The following is a 17,484-nucleotide window of genomic DNA, read 5'->3' as shown; positions in this document are numbered from 1 at the left end:
GAAGTTTGTGTGTGGACCTGAGATTCTGAGAGCGATGCTGTCTGGACCTATGCTCCTGGTTGGGCCACCATTGGCGGTAAGGTCGAGGGGGTGGTCTCTGACAATGAGCAATCCAACCAAGACCTCAACGGTGGAACAGGAGAAGGACGATGGCTGACCTTGGTGGAGCATCACAACGCAAGGGAAGGTGGATAAAGGCTGCAGCAGAAAAGGGTCTCCGGTCGTCTTGGACTCCATGCCACTGGATCCTGACCCAGATCTGTCGTGGAGTGGTTGACTGTGCACCAGTCTCCCCACGTTAATTAAAATCATGCACTTGCGTCCTCCATATAGGGAAAAGCACCCTGGAGACACCCATGGTCAGCCATGACTGAAGGGGGCCCGAAGAAGAACAAGTAGAGTAGAAGAAGAAGAGTAGGCCATTCGGCCCTTCGAGCCAGCACCGCCATTCAATGTGATCATGGCTGATCATCCACAATCAGTACCCATTTCCTGCCTTCTCCCCATATCCCTTGATTCCGCTAGCGCTGGGAGCTCTACCTAACTTTAATTTGAATGCATCCAGTGAATTGGCCTCCGCCTACTGAGGCAGAGAATTCCACAAATTCACAACTCTGGGTGAAAACGTTTCTCCTCTTCTTAGTTCTAAATAGCCTACCACATATTCTTAAAACTGAACATATTCTGAACTCCCCGCAACATCAGAAACATTTTTCCTGCCTCTAGCGTGTCCAATCCTTTAATAATTTTAGGGACACAAAAATGCTGGAGAAACTCAGCGGGTGCAGCAGCATCTATGGAGCGAAGGAAATAGGCAACGTTTCGGGCCAAAACCCTTCTTTAATAATTTTAAATGTTTCTATAAAATTCCAGCTTTTCCTTCAAAATTTCAGTGAACACCAGCCAAGTTGCTCCATTCCTTCATCACATGACAGTCGCGTCATCCCGGGAATTAACCTTGTGATCCTACGCTGCACTCCCTCACTAGCAAGATTGTCCTTCCTCAAATTAAGAGACCAAAACTGCACACAATACTCCAGGTGTGGTTTCACCAAGGCCCTGTGCAACTGCAGAAGGACCTCTTTGCTCCTATACTCAACACCTCTCATTATGAAGGCCAACATGCCATTAGCTTTATTCACTGCCTGCTGTACCTGCATGCTTACTTTCAGTGACTGATGTACAAGTACACCCAGGTCATATAACCATATAACAATTACAGCATGGAAACAGGCCATCTCGGCCATACAAGTCCGTGCCGAACAACTTTTTTTCCCTTAGTCCCACCTGCCTGCACTCACACCATAACCCTCCATTCCCTTCTCATCCTTATGCCTATCCAATTTATTTTTAAATGATACCAACGAACCTGCCTCCACCACTTCCACTGGAAGCTCATTCCAGTGTTGAATGTCCAGGTCTTGTTGTACTTTACATTTTCCTAACCCGACACCATTCAGATAAAAATCTGCCTTCCAATTCTTGCCACCAACGTGTATAACCTCACATTTATTCACCTTAAACTGCATCTGCCATGCTGCTGCCCACTCGCCCAACCTGTCCAAGTCACCCTGCGTCCTCATAGCATCCTCTACACAGTTCACACTGTCACCCAGCTTTGTGTCATCTGCAAATTTGTTACTTTTAATTCCTTCATCCAGGGGAGCCGCTGAGGGCTGCCTCGGCCTACAGTCTCCATTTTTCCCATCTTTTTAATATTTTTTAGTTTGTCGAAAAGTGTGTTTTGGAGGTTTCTTTAGTTTTTCTATGTGGGGGATGGGGGGTAGGGTAAGGGGGAAACCGTCTCCCAGTTGCCTCCAGGCGAGGATGCGACTATTCTCCGAGTCGCGTCCTTGCCCCCCTCCACGTGGCCTACCACCTGGATTGGCACGGCCTTTCCTGCCGGGGACCGGACCAGAGCTGGATACATCGCGGAGTAGGGCAATGCCTCACGTGGGATCGCCGTTTGGAGCTCCGGAGTGCTGGGCCTGCTGCAACAACATCGCGGGGCTGTGGTTTGAAGAGCTTCCAGCGCGGGGCGACGCTGACTTCAACATCGCGATGCTCTGGGGCCCTTTGCCGAGAGCCGCCAGCGTGGGTCTCTGCTCAGTGTGGCCTGTGGACTTCGGGAGCGTTAAGAAGTGGCCGATTCGGAGGACCAAGCCAATGTCGGAGTTCCATCATCCCGGCGTGAGGGCCTGAGCATCGGGCCACCCATAGTGGCGACTGCGGAAGGCTGCGGATAGCTCGGGAGGCCCCGACCAAGGGCGTACATCAATGAACATCAAAGAGGAGGATGACTGGCCTTCCCTCACGGTAGGAAACTTTGATTCCGCTGTGCAGGGGATGTTTATGTTAAAATGCTATCGTGTTTTTTTAAATTCATGTGGCTGTATGGTGCCCTCAAATTTCACTGTACCAATTTGTGCATGTCTCTTGAATCTTGAATCTCTTAAATTATTAATGTATATTGTAAATAGCTGTGGTCCCAGCACCGGATCTTGCGGCACTCCACTTGTCACTGCCTGCCATTCTGAAAGGGACCCGTTAATCCTTTATCAATGGCGTTCTGAAAGTCCAGGTACAGTACAACCACTGGCTCTCCCTTATCCATTTTACTTGTTACATCCTCAAAAAATTCTAGAACATTTGTCAAACATGATCTCCCCTTCGTAAATCCATTCTGGCTCACACCGACCCTGTTACTGCTATCCAAATGTGCCGCTATTACATTTTTAATCATCAACTCCAACCTCTTCCCCACCACCAATGTCAGGCTAACTGGCCTATAATTCCCTGTTTCCTCTCTCCCTTCTTTCTTAAAAAGTGGGATAACATTAGCTACCCTTCAATCCACAGGAACTGATCCTGAATCGATAGCACATTGGAAAATGATCACTAATGTGTGCATGATTTCTAGAGCCACTTCCTTAAGTACCCTGGGATGCAGACCATCAGGCGCTGGGGATTTATCAGACTTCAGTCCTATCAGTCTACCCAACACCATTACCTGACTAATGTGAATTTCCTTCAGTTCCTCCGTCACCCTAGGTCTTCTGTCCCATATTGCATCTGGGAGATTGCTTGTGTCTTCCGTAGTGAAGACAGAACCAAAGTACCTGTTCAACTCATCTGCCATTTCCTTGTTCCCCATAATAAGTTCACCTGTTTCTTTCTTCAAGGGACTTAACTAATTAGTTGGCTTAACTATTTTTTTCCTCTTCTCATACCTAAAGAAGCTTTTACTATCCTCCTTTATATTCTTAATTAGCTTACCTTCGTACTTCATCTTTTCTCCCCATATTGCCTTTTTAGTTACCTTCTGTTGATCTTTAAAAGTTTCCCAATTCTCTGTCCTCCCGCTCATCATTGCAATGTTATATGTCCTCTCTTTTATTTTTATACAATACCTTGCCTTCCCTTGTCAGCCATGGTCGCCTCTTACTTCAATCTTTCTTCCTCTTTGGAATGAAATGTTCCTGCATCCTCCAGATTATTCCCAGAAATACCTGCCATTGCTGTTCCACCATCATCCCCGGCCTAGAATTCCCTGGATTCTATCCAGTTCCCTTCTTAAATGGAGGAACAACATTGTACCTGACCTAAAGAAGACGCAATGATCTCTGCCAAGACCACCACCATCCCCTCTCTTGCTTCTCTCAATAATCTGGGATAGATTTTGAGCGGTACAGAGGCGCAGCGCCAGAGACCCGGGTTTGATCCGGACTACAGATGCTGTCTGTACAGAATTTGTATGTTCACCCTGTGACCTGCGTGGGTTTTCTCCTGGCGCTCCGGTTTCCTCCCACAATCCAAAGACGTACAGGTTTGTAGGTACATTACCCTGTAAAAATGTGAATGTCCCTAGTGTGCAGGAAAGTGTCGCAGGGCCCGTTTCCAAATCTGTATCTCTAAAGACTAAAGTTGAAAGCTCCATCAGGTCCTGGGGATTTACTCAATGGATAACAGAATAGAACTTTTTTGTAAAGTCTTTTACCTGCGATCCTGGTATGCTTCTCGTAAATTTGGTTTTGATCTCTTTAATCAGGCTGGGCACTTTGGCAGAAACTGTAGCGTCAAGGACAGTACCAAATCTCAAATGAATTCCGTCCAAATATCTTTCTCGACTCTTGTGCAATTTGTTGTCTATCCAAGCTGTTTGGACACGAATGTCAAACAATTCACCTAGCCCTATTTCCTCTGGTAAAAATCAAAGAAATAGAAACATTGTGTCCAGGATTATTCACAAAAACCTTACTTTTCAAGTACCATAAATTGTATCTCCCACTGTGATGGGATTTACTCCCATTGGGAGAGAACGGTCTAATAAGGCCTGAAGAAGGGTCTCAACTCGAAACGTCACCCATTCCTTCTCTCCAGAGATGCTGCCTGTTCCTCTGAGTTACTCCAGCAATTGTGTCTACCTTTGGGCTAATTAGGGATAGCCAGCACAGCATTGTATGTGGCAGGTCATGTCTCGCTAACTTGATTGAGTTTTTTGAGGAGTTGATGAAGGAGATTGATGAAGGAGGGCAGTGGGTGTTGTATGCATGTATATTAGTAAGGCTTTTGATAAGGTCTCTCCCTCATGGTAGGCTGATCCAGAAGATTAAGATGTACAGGATTCACAATGTAATGCTGGGACTCAATAGGTGTTGGTCAGGCCGCATCTGGAGCATTGTGAGCAATTTTGGGCCCCGCATCTGAGGAAGGATGTGCTTGCTGGCTCCGGAGAGTGTCCAGAGGAGGCTTACAAGAATGATCCCTGGAATAAGTGGGTTAACATATGATGAGCGTTTAACAGCAATGGGCCTGTACCCACTAGAGTTTAGAAGGATGAGGTGGGACCTTATTGAAACTTACCGATTAGTGAAAGGTTTGGATAGAGTGTATGTGGAGAGGATGTTTTTCCACTAGTGGGAGAATATAGGACTAGAGATTATAGCCTCAGAATTAAAGAATGTTCCTTTAGGAAGATAAAAACATAGAACAATAGAAAATAGGTGCAGGAGTAGGCCATTCGGCCCTTCGAGCCAGCATCGCCATTCAATATGATCATGGCTGATCATCCAAAATCAGTACCATATCCCTTTTCCCATATCCCTTGATCCCCTAAGCCATATGAGCTAAATCTAACTCTTTTGAAAACATTTGGTGAATTGGCCGCCACTGCCTTCTGTGGCAGGGAATTCAAAAGATTCACAACTCTCTGGGTGAAAATGTTTTTCCTCATCTCAGTCCTAAATGGCCTACCCCTTATTTTTAAACTGTGACCCCTGGTTCTGGATTGTCAATTTGTCGTGTTGTCGAAGCTTATGCAGTCCTGAGATCCTGAGAGCGATGCCGTCTGGAGCTATGCTCCAGGTAGGGCCACCCATGGCGGTAAGGTTGAGGGGGAGGACTCTGAAAAAGAGCTATCCAACCAAGACCTCAATGGTGGATTCTATATTCCAGTGAATACAAACCCAGTTGACCCATTCTTTCAACATATGCCAGTCCCGCCATCCCGGGAATTAACCTTGTGAACCTATGCTGCACTCCCTCAATGGCAAGAATGTCCATCAAATTAGGAGACACAAACTGCACACAATACTCCAGGTGTGGTCTCACCAGGGCCCTGTACAACTGCTGTATGACCTTGCTCCAAAACTGAAATCCTCTCGCACTTAAGGCCAACATGCCATTAGCTTTCTTCATTGTCTGCTATACCTGCATGCTAACTTTCAGTGACTGATGTGCAAGGACATCCAGGTCTCGTTGTACTTCCCCTTTTCCTAACCTGACACCATTCAGATAATAATCTGCCTTCCTGTTCTTGCCACCAAAGTGGATAACCTCACATTTATCCACATTATACTGCATCTGCCATGCTTCTGCCCACTCGCCCAACCTATCCAAGTCACCCTGCAGCGTCATAGCATCCTCCTCGTAGCTCACACTGACACCCAGCTTTGTGTCATCCGCAAACTTAGAGCTGGTACATTTAATTCCCTCGTCTAAATCATTAATATATCTTGTAAACAACTGGGGTCCCAGCACCAAGCCTTGCGGTACCCTACTAGTCACTGCCTGCCATTCTGAAAAGGACCTGTTATTTCCCACTCTTTGCTTCCTGTCTGCCAACCAGTTCTGTATCCATGTCAATACCCTACCCCCAATACCACGTGGTCTAATTTTGAACAATAATCTCTTGTATGGGACCTTGTCAAAAGCTTTTTTGAAAGTCCAGATACACCACATCCACAGGCTCTCCTTTATCCATTGTACTTGTTATATCCTTAAAAAATGCCAAAAGATTAATCAAGCATGACTTCCCCTACATACATTTATTCTGACTTTGACCGATCCTGTCACTACATTCCAAATGCGCTGCTATAACATCTTTCATTTCGACTCCAGCATCTTCCCCACTACCGATGTAAGGCTAACTGGTCTATAATTGCCTGTTTTCTCTCTCCCTCCTTTCTTGAAAAGTGGAGTTACATTGGCAACCCTCCCATCCCCAGGAACAGATTCAATCGAGAGAACATTGGAAAATGATCACCAATGCATCCACGATTTCCAGAGCCACCTCCTTGAGTACTTTGGGTTGCAGACCATCAGGCCCTGGGGATTTATCTGCCTTCAGCCCCAACAGTTTACCTAACACTATATTCTGAAAAATGTTGATTCCCTTCAGTTCCTCCCTCCCGCTAGATCCTCGGTCCCCTAGTATTTCCGGGAGATTGTTTGTGTCTTCCTTAGTGAAGATAGAACCAAAATATTTGTTGAACTGTTCTGCCATTTCCTACTTTCCCATTATAAGTTCACCTGTCTCTGACTGTAAGGAACCTTCATTTTTCACCAAACATTTCCTTTTTACATATCTAAAGAAGCTTTTAGTCAGTTTTTGTTTTCCCCACAAGCTTTCTTTCATGCTCTCCCCCTCCCCCTCTTAATTAATCCCTTTGTCCTCTGTTGAGTTCTAAACGATTCCACGGTAGAGTCGCATTCCCAGTTTTTAATTTTTCACCAGAAAAAGGTACCCCGATATTGAGGAGCTTGTTCTTGCAAACTGGTCAAATCAGACAGTACAAGAGTACAATAGATCCTCTTCTGGAACAGAATGCAGTGAGTCGCCACGTTCTGGCAAAGGGCTGGAGAAATTCAACGGGTCAGGCAGCATCTCTGGAGGAAATGGACCCGTCGTTTCGGGTCGGGTCCGTTCTTCAGTCTGATTGTAGTGGGAGGGCTGAGAAATCTGGAAAAGGGAGGTAGGTGCAGAGCAAAGCGTTCCTAGTCCCTATTCCTTCAACTATTCCTTCTCTCCAGAGATGCTGCCTGACCCGCTGATGATCTGATTCTGAATCTGAATCTGAATCCGACTCCAGCATTTTGTGCCTATCTTTGGTGTAAACCAACACCTGTAATTCCTTCTTACCCACTTCCTAGTATTTGTCCGGTCAGATTCTGTGCTGCACTCTGCCTGCTACACTGTACATCTTTGTGTGACTTGCGATAATCAGGATTGAATTAGAAATGGGACATCAGTTACCTTCCGTGACAACTCGAGCGTTGCGAGCGTGAGCATGGCACAGAAGCTCAGGGTCATATAGTCCACTGGTGACAATAGTCGTGATCTTTGACCAGCCGTAATGCTTCCAATCGTCTCCTCCAGCGTGAAATGCAAAGAGCTGGGAGAGAAGTGAAACAGTCATTTGCAAAAAAATGAAAGGGAAGCAAATTCTCTTTAAATTATTTTTCTCGGCAGAACAAGTTCACTTATGCTCCAAGACCAGGAGGTGCAGGTGTAGATCAGTGCATGTTCCCTTAATCATAGTGACCTCCCCATTACTAACCACTCCCCATTGTCTCCAGTATAATTGTAGTGTCCCCACCTCTAGCTCACTCTCTAGCTCCAGTGATGACCACGGACAGCTACAGCCTAGTGTTAACTCTCAGTTAATAAACAGTTACAGTAAAAAGACTTGTGTGTGCAGTAAGTCATTTTACATGGTGTCACAGCGGTAGACCTGCGTCTCCTGTTTATCGGTTTTTATTTTCTTATTTCTTTCTCCCAGTCCTTCCCTCCGTTCGTTTTGTCATGTTCCACTCCTGTCGTCGACCAGACACGTTGGTCTTCGACACGGACATTGTCCATCGCTGGACCGTGTTCCAGCGCGATTTCGAACACTACATTGCCATTGCCCATCCTGATGCCACTCCTGCTGTACAGGCTCACCTGCTGCTCAACCTCGCGGGACCTGCAGCTATGGATCAATATGCATCGTTCCATTTCGCCGCCGGAGAGGACCGTCACGACCCGGTATGTCTCATCGCTAAGTTCACTGCCCTCTGTGATATACCCACCAACAACATCATAGAACGCTTTAAATTCTTCCAGAGGCAGCAGCTGCCAGGCGAGCATATCGACGCTTATATTGCCGCCTTGCATCACCTGGCTCGGCGCTGCCGCCTTGAGACAATCACCCCTGAAGAATTAATTAGGGACGTCCTGGTTAATGGTCTCCGCAACGATAGACTGCGTGAGCAGCTCCTAGTGAAACCCGATCTGACACTGCGGGATGCAATGTATGCTGCCCGCATGTCCTCAGCCGTTGGTTCCGTGTCCAGACCGGCTCCCCAGGACATTAACTTCACCGGTCCAGCCGGTCGCCTGACTACACGACGAAACCCCGCGGCTATCCCCATAAAGGTCGCCACCTCGACTGTCCCGCGCCGCTGCCCTAACTGTCATTTTACAGCGCATCCCTCAAACGTTTGCCCCGCACAGGGCAAGACCTGTCTTTCCTGTGGCAAACTCAACCATTTTTCTGCCGCCTGCCGTTCCCGTGGGAAGCCAGTCCCTGCTCCGAGAAGGAGTCTAAACAACCTCGCCGATCTAAACAACCTTGCACTCCCTGATAGCGCTCTGCTTTCTCAGTACGAGCTGGAGGAGCTCCCAGACTCTGATGCAGTCTCCTCCCATGAAGATCCAACTATTTTTTCACTATTGGGTGCACCTGCTCTGATTACAGATCCCTCTGTGCATGTTACTGTGAACGGCCATTCCTTTTCTGCCAAGGTCGATACTGGCGCTTTCGCCAATGTTATGTCAATAAGCCTTTTCAAGCAGATCAGATCTGGTGAGAAAGTTCTTCCTGGCGACACCTGCCTCCATGCCTATGGGGGGGGCGTCCTGGTTCCCGTGGGAAAGGCAACTCTTATCTGTACAGTTCTAGAGGCCTCTCGGCCCCTCACTTTCCACCTTCTGGACTCTGACAACGTCACCCTGCTGGGCGCCCGTGCGTGTCAGGACCTGGGGCTAGTCTCATTCCACCACAGCAGCCAGCTGGTGCAGGCCCCCATGGACCCACTGACCGAGTACCCCGACCGCTTTGATGACATTCTGGGCAAGCTGCCCTGCGACTATAAAATTGTCGTCGACCCGAGCGTCGACCTGGTGATTCGGCCGGCACACCGCGTCTCCTTTGCAATGAAGGGCCGCGTGGAGTCTACTCTGCGCGATATGATGACCATGGGCATCCTCAAGGAGGTGAGCGCTCCCACCAGGTGGGTCTCCACCATGGTCGTCGCCGCCAAGAAGGACAAAAGCGAGATCCGGATCTGCATCAACCCCAAGGACCTCAACCTTGCCATCAAGCGACCCCACTACCCCATGCGGACGGTAGAGGACGTTGCTGCACAGGTCGGCCCTGCAACTGTCTTTTCTGTCCTAGATGCCAAGAGCTCCTTCTGGCAGATCCCCCTGGACGAACGCTCCTCATTCCTCACTACCTTCAGCACTCCCTTCGGCCGGTTCCGTTTCCTCCGCATGCCGTTTGGGATCAACTCTGCTAGTGAGGTTTTCCAGCGCACCATGGAACAGCTGTTTGCCGGCTTACCGTGCGCCATCATCGTAGATGACATTCTGGTGTACGGGAGGGACGTCGCTGAGCACGACCTGAACCTCCACAAAGTCCTGGACAGGGCGCGGGTGATAAACCTCAAGCTGAACCCGAAGAAATGTCGATTCCGGGTCCCGGAAGTCACTTACGTTGGCCATGTCTTCACGGCAAGGGGTCTCAAGCCCGACCCCCAGAAAACGTCGGCGGTCACAGAGATGCCCGCTCCTACCGACGTCCCTGGCCTGCAGCGCTTCCTGGGCATGGTCAATTACCTGGGTAGGTTCATACCCGACCTCAGTGAACTGAGTGCCCCCCTGCGGGAACTAATCAAAAAGGACTCCGCATGGGCCTGGCTCCCGCATCACCAGTCGGCTTTCGTGACTCTGAAGTTGAAGCTTGCCGCTACCCCGACTTTGAAATTTTTCGATCTGCACCGACCCATTATCCTCACTTGCGATGCCTCCAAGTTCGGTCTCGGTGCCGCTTGTCTGCAGCTCTATGACGGCCTTCAGCTGCCCGTCTCCTACGCTTCTCGCACCATGACCCCTGCCGAGCAGCGCTATGCCCAGATTGAAAAAGAACTGCTTGCCGTGGTCTTCGCTTGCTCCAAGTTTAAAGACTACATCCTCGGCAACTCTTTCACCATCGAGACTGACCACCAGCTGTTGGTGACAATCCTGAATAAACCTATCCATGTTGCTTCTTCCCGGTTGCAGCGCATGATGCTGCAGCTCCAGCGTTTCACGTTCCAGATCGTCTACCGTAAGGGCAAAGACATGTTTGTAGCTGACACCCTGTCTCGTGCTCCGCTGCCCTCCGTTGTACGCCACCCCTACGAATCCTCGGATCTTCTGGTACTAAACGTCAACATTGTTCCTTCACAGCAGATGCAGTCCCTGGTGCAACACACTGCTAATGATCCTGCCCTGCAACAACTTTCGGACGTTATCCGCCGTGGTTGGCCTGACCGTCGCTCCGAACTGCCTGCTGGCGCTGTGCCTTATTTCCTCGTTCGCGATGAACTGGTGCTTCACGCCGGCGTGGTGGTAAAGGGTCACAAAGTCGTGGTGCCTGCCGCCCTGCGGGATCACTACTTCCAGTCTGCTAGAACAGTATATCACAGAACCGACAAGGCGGGAGGCAATCTTGGATCTGGTCCTGTGTAATGAAGCAGGATTAATTAAAAATGTCATAGTTAGGGACTCGTTGGGAACAAGTGACCACAATATGGTCGAATTCCATATTCAAATAGAAGGGGAGCAGGTTGAAACTCAGGCTAGGGTGCTTAGTCTAAATAAGGGGGATTATGAAGGTATGAGGACTGAGCTGATCAAAGTTGACTGGGATAGCAGACTCAAGAATAAGACGGTACATGAGCGGTGGTGTACGTTTAAGGGTATACTGTATAACCTTCAAGAAAAATTTATTCCTATGAAGAAAAAAAGGGGTAAGGGTAAGAACAGTCAGCCATGGCTCAGTAAAACTATAAAGGATAGTATTCGGCTGAAGGCAAGGGCATATAAGGTAGCCAGAGATAGTGGGAGGGTAGAGGATTGGGAAGCATTTAAAGGTCAGCAAAAAATAACTAAGAGATTAATTAAGACGGGGAAAATAGACTATGAAAGGAATTTAGCGAACAACATAAAAACTAATAGTAAGAGTTTTTATAGCTATATAAAAAGAAAAAGGGTGGCTAAGGTGAACGTTGGTCCATTGGAGGGTGAGACTGGAGAGTTGTTGGTGGGGAACATGGAAATGGCAAAGGCATTAAACGAGTATTTTGTATCAGTCTTCACCATAGAAGACACAAAAAATATTCCAACGCTGGATAAACAGGGGGCGGTAGGAATGGAGGAGCTAAATACTATTAAGATCACCAAGGAGGTGGTATTAGGGAAATTAATGAGACTGAAGGAGGATAAATCCCCTGGGCCTGATGGATTACATCCAAGGGTCTTGAGGGAGATAGCGGTGGGGATTGTGGATGCATTGGTGATAATTTTCCAAAACTCCCTGGAGGCAGGAACAGTCCCAGTGGATTGGAAAATGGCCAATGTAACACCTATATTTAAAAAAGGAAGTAAACAGAAGGCGGGTAACTATAGACCGGTTAGTCTAACATCGGTGGTGGGTAAAATGTTAGAGACAATTATTAAAGAAACACTAACGGGGCACTTGGATAAACATGACTTCATCGGACAGAACCAACATGGTTTTGTGAAGGGGAAGTCCTGTTTAACGAATCTGCTCGAATTCTTTGAGGAAGTAACAACCCGGGTGGATAAAGGGGAACCGGTGGATGTGGTATACTTGGACTTCCAAAAGGCTTTTGACAAGGTGCCACATAAGAGACTATTGCTAAAAATAAAAAAATTATGGGATTGGGGGTAATATATTAGCATGGGTAGAGGATTGGCTAACAAATAGGAAGCAGAGAGTGGGGATAAATGGTTCATACTCGGGATGGCAACCGGTAACTAGCGGGGTTCCGCAAGGGTCGGTGCTGGGACCCCAGTTGTTCACAATTTATATAAATGATTTGGAGGAGGGAACCAAGTGTAATATATCAAAATTTGCGGACGATACAAAAATGGGAGGAAAAGTAGGGGATGAGGAGGATAGGAAGAGTCTGCAAAAGGATATAGATAAGCTAGGTGAGTGGGCAACAACTTGGCAGATGAAATTTAATACTAATAAATGTGAAGTCATTCACTTTGGGAAAAAAAATGATAGGGCAAGTTATTTTCTAAATGAGGAGGAGCTGCGTTGTAATGCAACGCAAAGGGATCTAGGGGTATTAGTACATGAATCACTGAAAGTTAGTATGCAGGTGCAGCAAGCAATCAGGAAGGCCAATGGAGTTTTGGCCTTTATTGCTAGGGGGATTGAGTATAAAAACACGGAGGTCTTGCTGCAGCTGTACACAGTATTAGTGAGACCACATTTGGAATACTGTGTACAGTTCTGGGGTCCATACTTAAGAAAGGATGTACTAGCCCTGGAGGCAGTGCAGCGAAGGTTTACAAGATTAATTCCTGCAATGAGGGGATTGACATATGAGGAAAGGTTAAGTAGGCTGGAACTCTACTCTTTGGAGTTTAGAAGAATGAGAGGCGATCTCATTGAAACATATAAGATCGTGAGGGGCCTTGATCGGGTGGATGCACCGAGGATGTTCCCAATGATCGGGGAAACTAGAACTAGGGGACATAGTTGCAGAATAAGGGGGGGCTCTTTTAAAACTGAGATGAGGAAGAACTTCTTCACCCAGAGGGTGGTTAATTTATGGAATTCACTGCCCCAGGGAGCAGTGGAAGCAGAAACTTTAAATATATTTAAGACTAAAATAGATGGTTTTTTAGCTGCCAAGGGGATAAGGGGCTACGGGGAGAGGGCAGGGATATGGACCTAGGTATGGTTAGTATAGTAAGACCTGAGTGATCTCCTGGACAAGTGTCGATCGCCTAGATTGGGGTCGGAGAGGAATTTCCCGGATTTTTTTCCCGAATTGGACCTGGGTTTTTATCCGGTTTTTTGCCTCCCCCAGGAGATCACGAGGTTCTTGGGGTGGAGAGGGGTGATAGCGGTATAAAGGGGAGGGTAGTGTCTTGTGTTCTGTGTCTTGTGTCTACTGTTTGTGGGTAAGTGTGTCTGTTTAGTGTTCAGCCATGAGCGAATGGCGGTGCGGGCTCGATGGACCTGGTGGTCTGCTCTCGCACCTACTTTCTATGTTTCTATGTTTCTATGCTCACAGCGGCCACCCCGGGGTGGAAGCTACTTTATCCCAGGCCCAGAGCCAATTCTACTGGCCAGGTATGGCTCAAGACATCCGTGACAGGGTCTCCGCCTGCGCTGCCTGCAACACCCTGCACCCCCATCAGCAGCGCCAGCCTCTCCTGCAACCGCCGGCCCCAGAGCTCCCATGGATGGCCGTTGCCACCGACCTCTTTGAGTGGCGCGGAAAGCACTTCCTGGTCCTGGTGGACTCCTATTCCAGCTGGTTCGAGGTCGATCAGCTGACCTCCGTCACCTCTGCCGCTGTCATCGGGAAGCTTCGCCGCCACTTCTCCACCTTCGGCTCCCCGGTGACCCTCCGGTCCGACAACGGCAGCCAATTCTCCAGCGCCGAGTTCAAAACCTTTGCGGCCCGTTGGAACTTTCACCACATTACCAGCAGCCCCGAGTTTCCTCAGAGCAACGGACTTGCTGAGCGGGCCGTACGTAGCGCCAAGGAGCTGCTGGAACACTGCCGCCTGTTCCGTTCTGACTTCCACCTTGCCTTGCTTAACCTCCGCAACATTTCCCGCGACCCCGCGCTCGGTTCCCCTGCCCAGCGCCTTATGTCACGCACCACCAGACCTCCCCTGCCGGTCTCCCAGCAGTCCCTCAAGCCCTCTGTACAGAATCCTGCCACTGTCACTGAGCGCATTGTCAAGAAACAAGTGATCCAGAAGCGCTCCTTCGACAAATCCGCCCGGCCCCTTCCACGTCTGTTCCCGGGGCAGGTTGTCCGAATGCAGTCCCCCTCTGGCCATTACCGCCTGGCCGTCGTAGTCGGCGACGCCGGTTCTCCGCGCTCCTACTTCGTCGACTACGAGGGGGCTATCTACCGTCGCTCCCGCCAGCACCTGCTGCTCGTGAATGAACCCACTCCGCCTCCCGCGGATCCCTCTCACCCCCCCATTTCTTCTCGAACTCCCGTTGCCCCTCACGCCCCGACAACTCCTCGCATGCCGCGCACCCTACCCTCACAACTGTCAGCCCCCCGGTCGCCGATGCCCCGTTCCCCTGCCTCGCCTGCCAAGCCTGTTTCTCCGCCCGGAGCCCCGCGTTCTCCACCGCCCGCCTCTCCTGCCGATCCCCCGGCTGCTGTCCCTTCTGTTCCCGACGATGAGGAGGAGGGCGGCTTACGCACCCGCTCTGGCCGGCTGGTCAAGCCGCCTGTCCGCTACGGGGAGCTCGCATAGTTTTATACTGTTGCCGGTGCGATTGGTGTTCGTAGCGTATGAGCCGTGGTCACTCTGTATAGTACCTGCCATGCTTTTGTTTCTAAGAGGAAGGATGTAGATCAGTGCATGTTCCCTTAACCATAGTGACCTCCCCATTACTAACCACTCCCCATTGTCTCCAGTATAATTGTAGTGTCCCCACCTCTAGCTCGCTCTCTAGCTCCAGTGATGACCACGGACAGCTACAGCCTAGTGTTAACTCTCAGTTAATAAACAGTTACAGTAAAAAGACTTGTGTGTGCAGTAAGTCATTTTACACCAGGTGAACAGATCAAACCTGCAGCTTATTTTGAAGGCAGCTGTGTGATTACTGTTCTACCCACACATAGAAACACAGAGGACATACAGCATAGTAACAAGTTATTCTGTGTAACCAAACTGTGCTGCCATTTGGGCTCACAGTCGTAGAGACACACAGCACGGAAACAGGCCCTTCGGCCCAACCTGCCCATGCTGACCAAGATGCCCCATCTACACTAGACCCACCTGCCCACGTTCACCAATATCCCTCAAAACCTATCCTATCCATGTACCTGACAAGTGTCTTAAAAATGGTGTTATAGCACCTGCCTCAACTACCTCCTCTGGCAGCTTGTTCCATACGCCCACCTGGGTGAGGCCAGGCGCCAACCCTTCCATACACCCACGACCGTATGTGTGAGAAAGGAGCTTCTCAGGGCTATGTCCTCTAGTTCTTGATTTCCCTTCTCTGGGTGAAAGACTGTCAATTTATGGTGAGGGAGAAAAGATTTAATAGGAATGTGAGGGGTAACTTTTTCACACAAAGGTTTGTGGGTGCAAGGAATGGGCTGCCAGAGGAGGTAGTTGAGGCAGGAACTATCGCAACGTTTAACTATTGCAACAACATTTAGACAGTTACATGGATAGGATCGGTTTAGAGAGAAATGGGCCAAATGCAGGCAATCTCCTGGACCTGACAATGTTTCCCCCTCTACTCAAACAGCTGGCTCCGGTCTATACAGACATTTTTAACCAGTCCCTGCAAACATGTACTGGCCCTGCCTGCTTCAAAGTCTCCACTATTGTCCGTGTACCCAAAAAGCCAAGGATTACTTGTCTTAATGACTACAGGCCTGTTGCACTGACCTCTGAGTCATGAAGACACTCGAAAGGCTTGTGCTGGCCAAGCTGAAAAATATCACAAACTCCCTGCTGGACCCTCTGCAGTTTGCATATCGGGCCAATAGATCCGTGGATGATGCAGTCAACCTGGGCCTGCACTTCATCCTACAGCACCTAGACCGCCAGGGGACCTATGCGATGATTTTGTTTGTTGATTTTAGCTCTGCATTCAACAGCATTGTGCCAGAGCTACTACACTCCTAACTTTCCGAGTTGACTGTGCCTGAACCACTCTGTCGGTGGATCACCAGCTTCCTGACAGACAGGAAGCAGCATGTGAGGCTGGGAAAGCACATCTCGGACCCGCAAACGCTCAGCATAGGAGCACCGCAAGGCTGCATACTCTCTCCTCTCCTCTACACCAACGACTGCACCTCCACAGACACCTCTGTCAAGCTTCTCAAGTTTGCAGACGACACAACCCTGATTGGACTGATCCAGGATCGGGAGGAATCTGCCTACAGACAGGAAGTGTCACAGCTGGCGTCCTGGTGCCGTTGCTCTTAAGACAGTGGAATTGATTGTAGACTTTAGGAGAGTTCCTCCTCCCCTCACCTCACTCACCATCAACAACACGGCAGTCACATCTGTGGAGTCTTTTAAGTTCCTAGGAACCATCATCACCAAGGACCTTAAGTGAGGGGCTACCATTGACTACACGGTCAAAAAGGCACAATAGAGGATGTACTTCCTACGGCAGCTGAGGAAGCACAATCTGCCACAGGCAATGATGGTCCAATTCTACACGGCCATCGTAGAATCTGTTCTCACCTTCTCCATACAACAATGATACAATTTATTTGTTGTCTTTTGAACCTCATTGAGGATCAAATGAAATTTGGTTTCTGCAGTCATACAAACAAGTAGAAGAACCAAGACACAACACAATTTACACAAATATCCATCACAGGCATTATTCACCAATCTGTGATAAATGCCTGTGTCAAGAAGCTACCATAGCGCACTCTTTTGTTTTTTGTACAAAAATCCAAAAATTCTGGTATGAAATATTTGATATTTTTTCAAAATTGATCAAAATAAAACTGGTACCAAAACCAGAATGGATTATCTTCGGACTATCGGAAGGTAACCCTGAATTAAACGTGTTTCAGAAGAATTTATTTAATTACGGGCTAATAATGGGAAAAAAGCTTATACTTAAATTCTGGAAAAATGCGCCCACACCAACAATAAAAATGTGGATATCAAATATGTTTGAAACATTACATCTGGAAGAGATGAGATTCCTCTTAGCAGGTAAAGCAGACCAATTCCAAAAGACGTGGTCTATGTTTCTGGACCTATTACAAGTATGAGGTGCAATAGTAATTTAAAAAAACAAATATATAAATAAGTGGTATCAGGACCTGGTAACGGGAGGTAAAACAACAAAAACAGACTTGGTTGGTAGTCCCCTTTCTGTGGAGTTTAATGTTATAATAGAG

General features: G+C 48.4%; 1 protein-coding gene across 3 annotated transcripts in view; it reads right to left on the bottom strand.

Moving 5' to 3' along the window:
- LOC129700687 (di-N-acetylchitobiase-like) overlaps positions 1-17,484 on the bottom strand; it is a 79,482-nt gene that overhangs the window by 21,721 nt on the left and 40,277 nt on the right. For 2 of the 3 annotated variants that reach the window (XM_055641271.1, XM_055641272.1), the window contains one exon: positions 7,535-7,673. In XM_055641271.1, the coding sequence (XP_055497246.1) occupies positions 7,535-7,591 (57 nt within the window). In that variant the 5' untranslated portion in view covers positions 7,592-7,673. Of the gene's footprint in view, positions 1-3,997; positions 4,201-7,534; positions 7,698-17,484 lie in introns of those variants that run through there. The other variant, XM_055641270.1, reaches the window with a different exon arrangement.

Source organism: Leucoraja erinacea, chromosome 10 (genome assembly GCF_028641065.1).
Source record: "Leucoraja erinacea ecotype New England chromosome 10, Leri_hhj_1, whole genome shotgun sequence".
NCBI classification, from domain to species: Eukaryota; Metazoa; Chordata; class Chondrichthyes; order Rajiformes; family Rajidae; genus Leucoraja; species Leucoraja erinaceus.
Note: the sequence above shows the minus strand (reverse complement) of the source record. Positions and strands in the feature narration are given on the sequence as shown.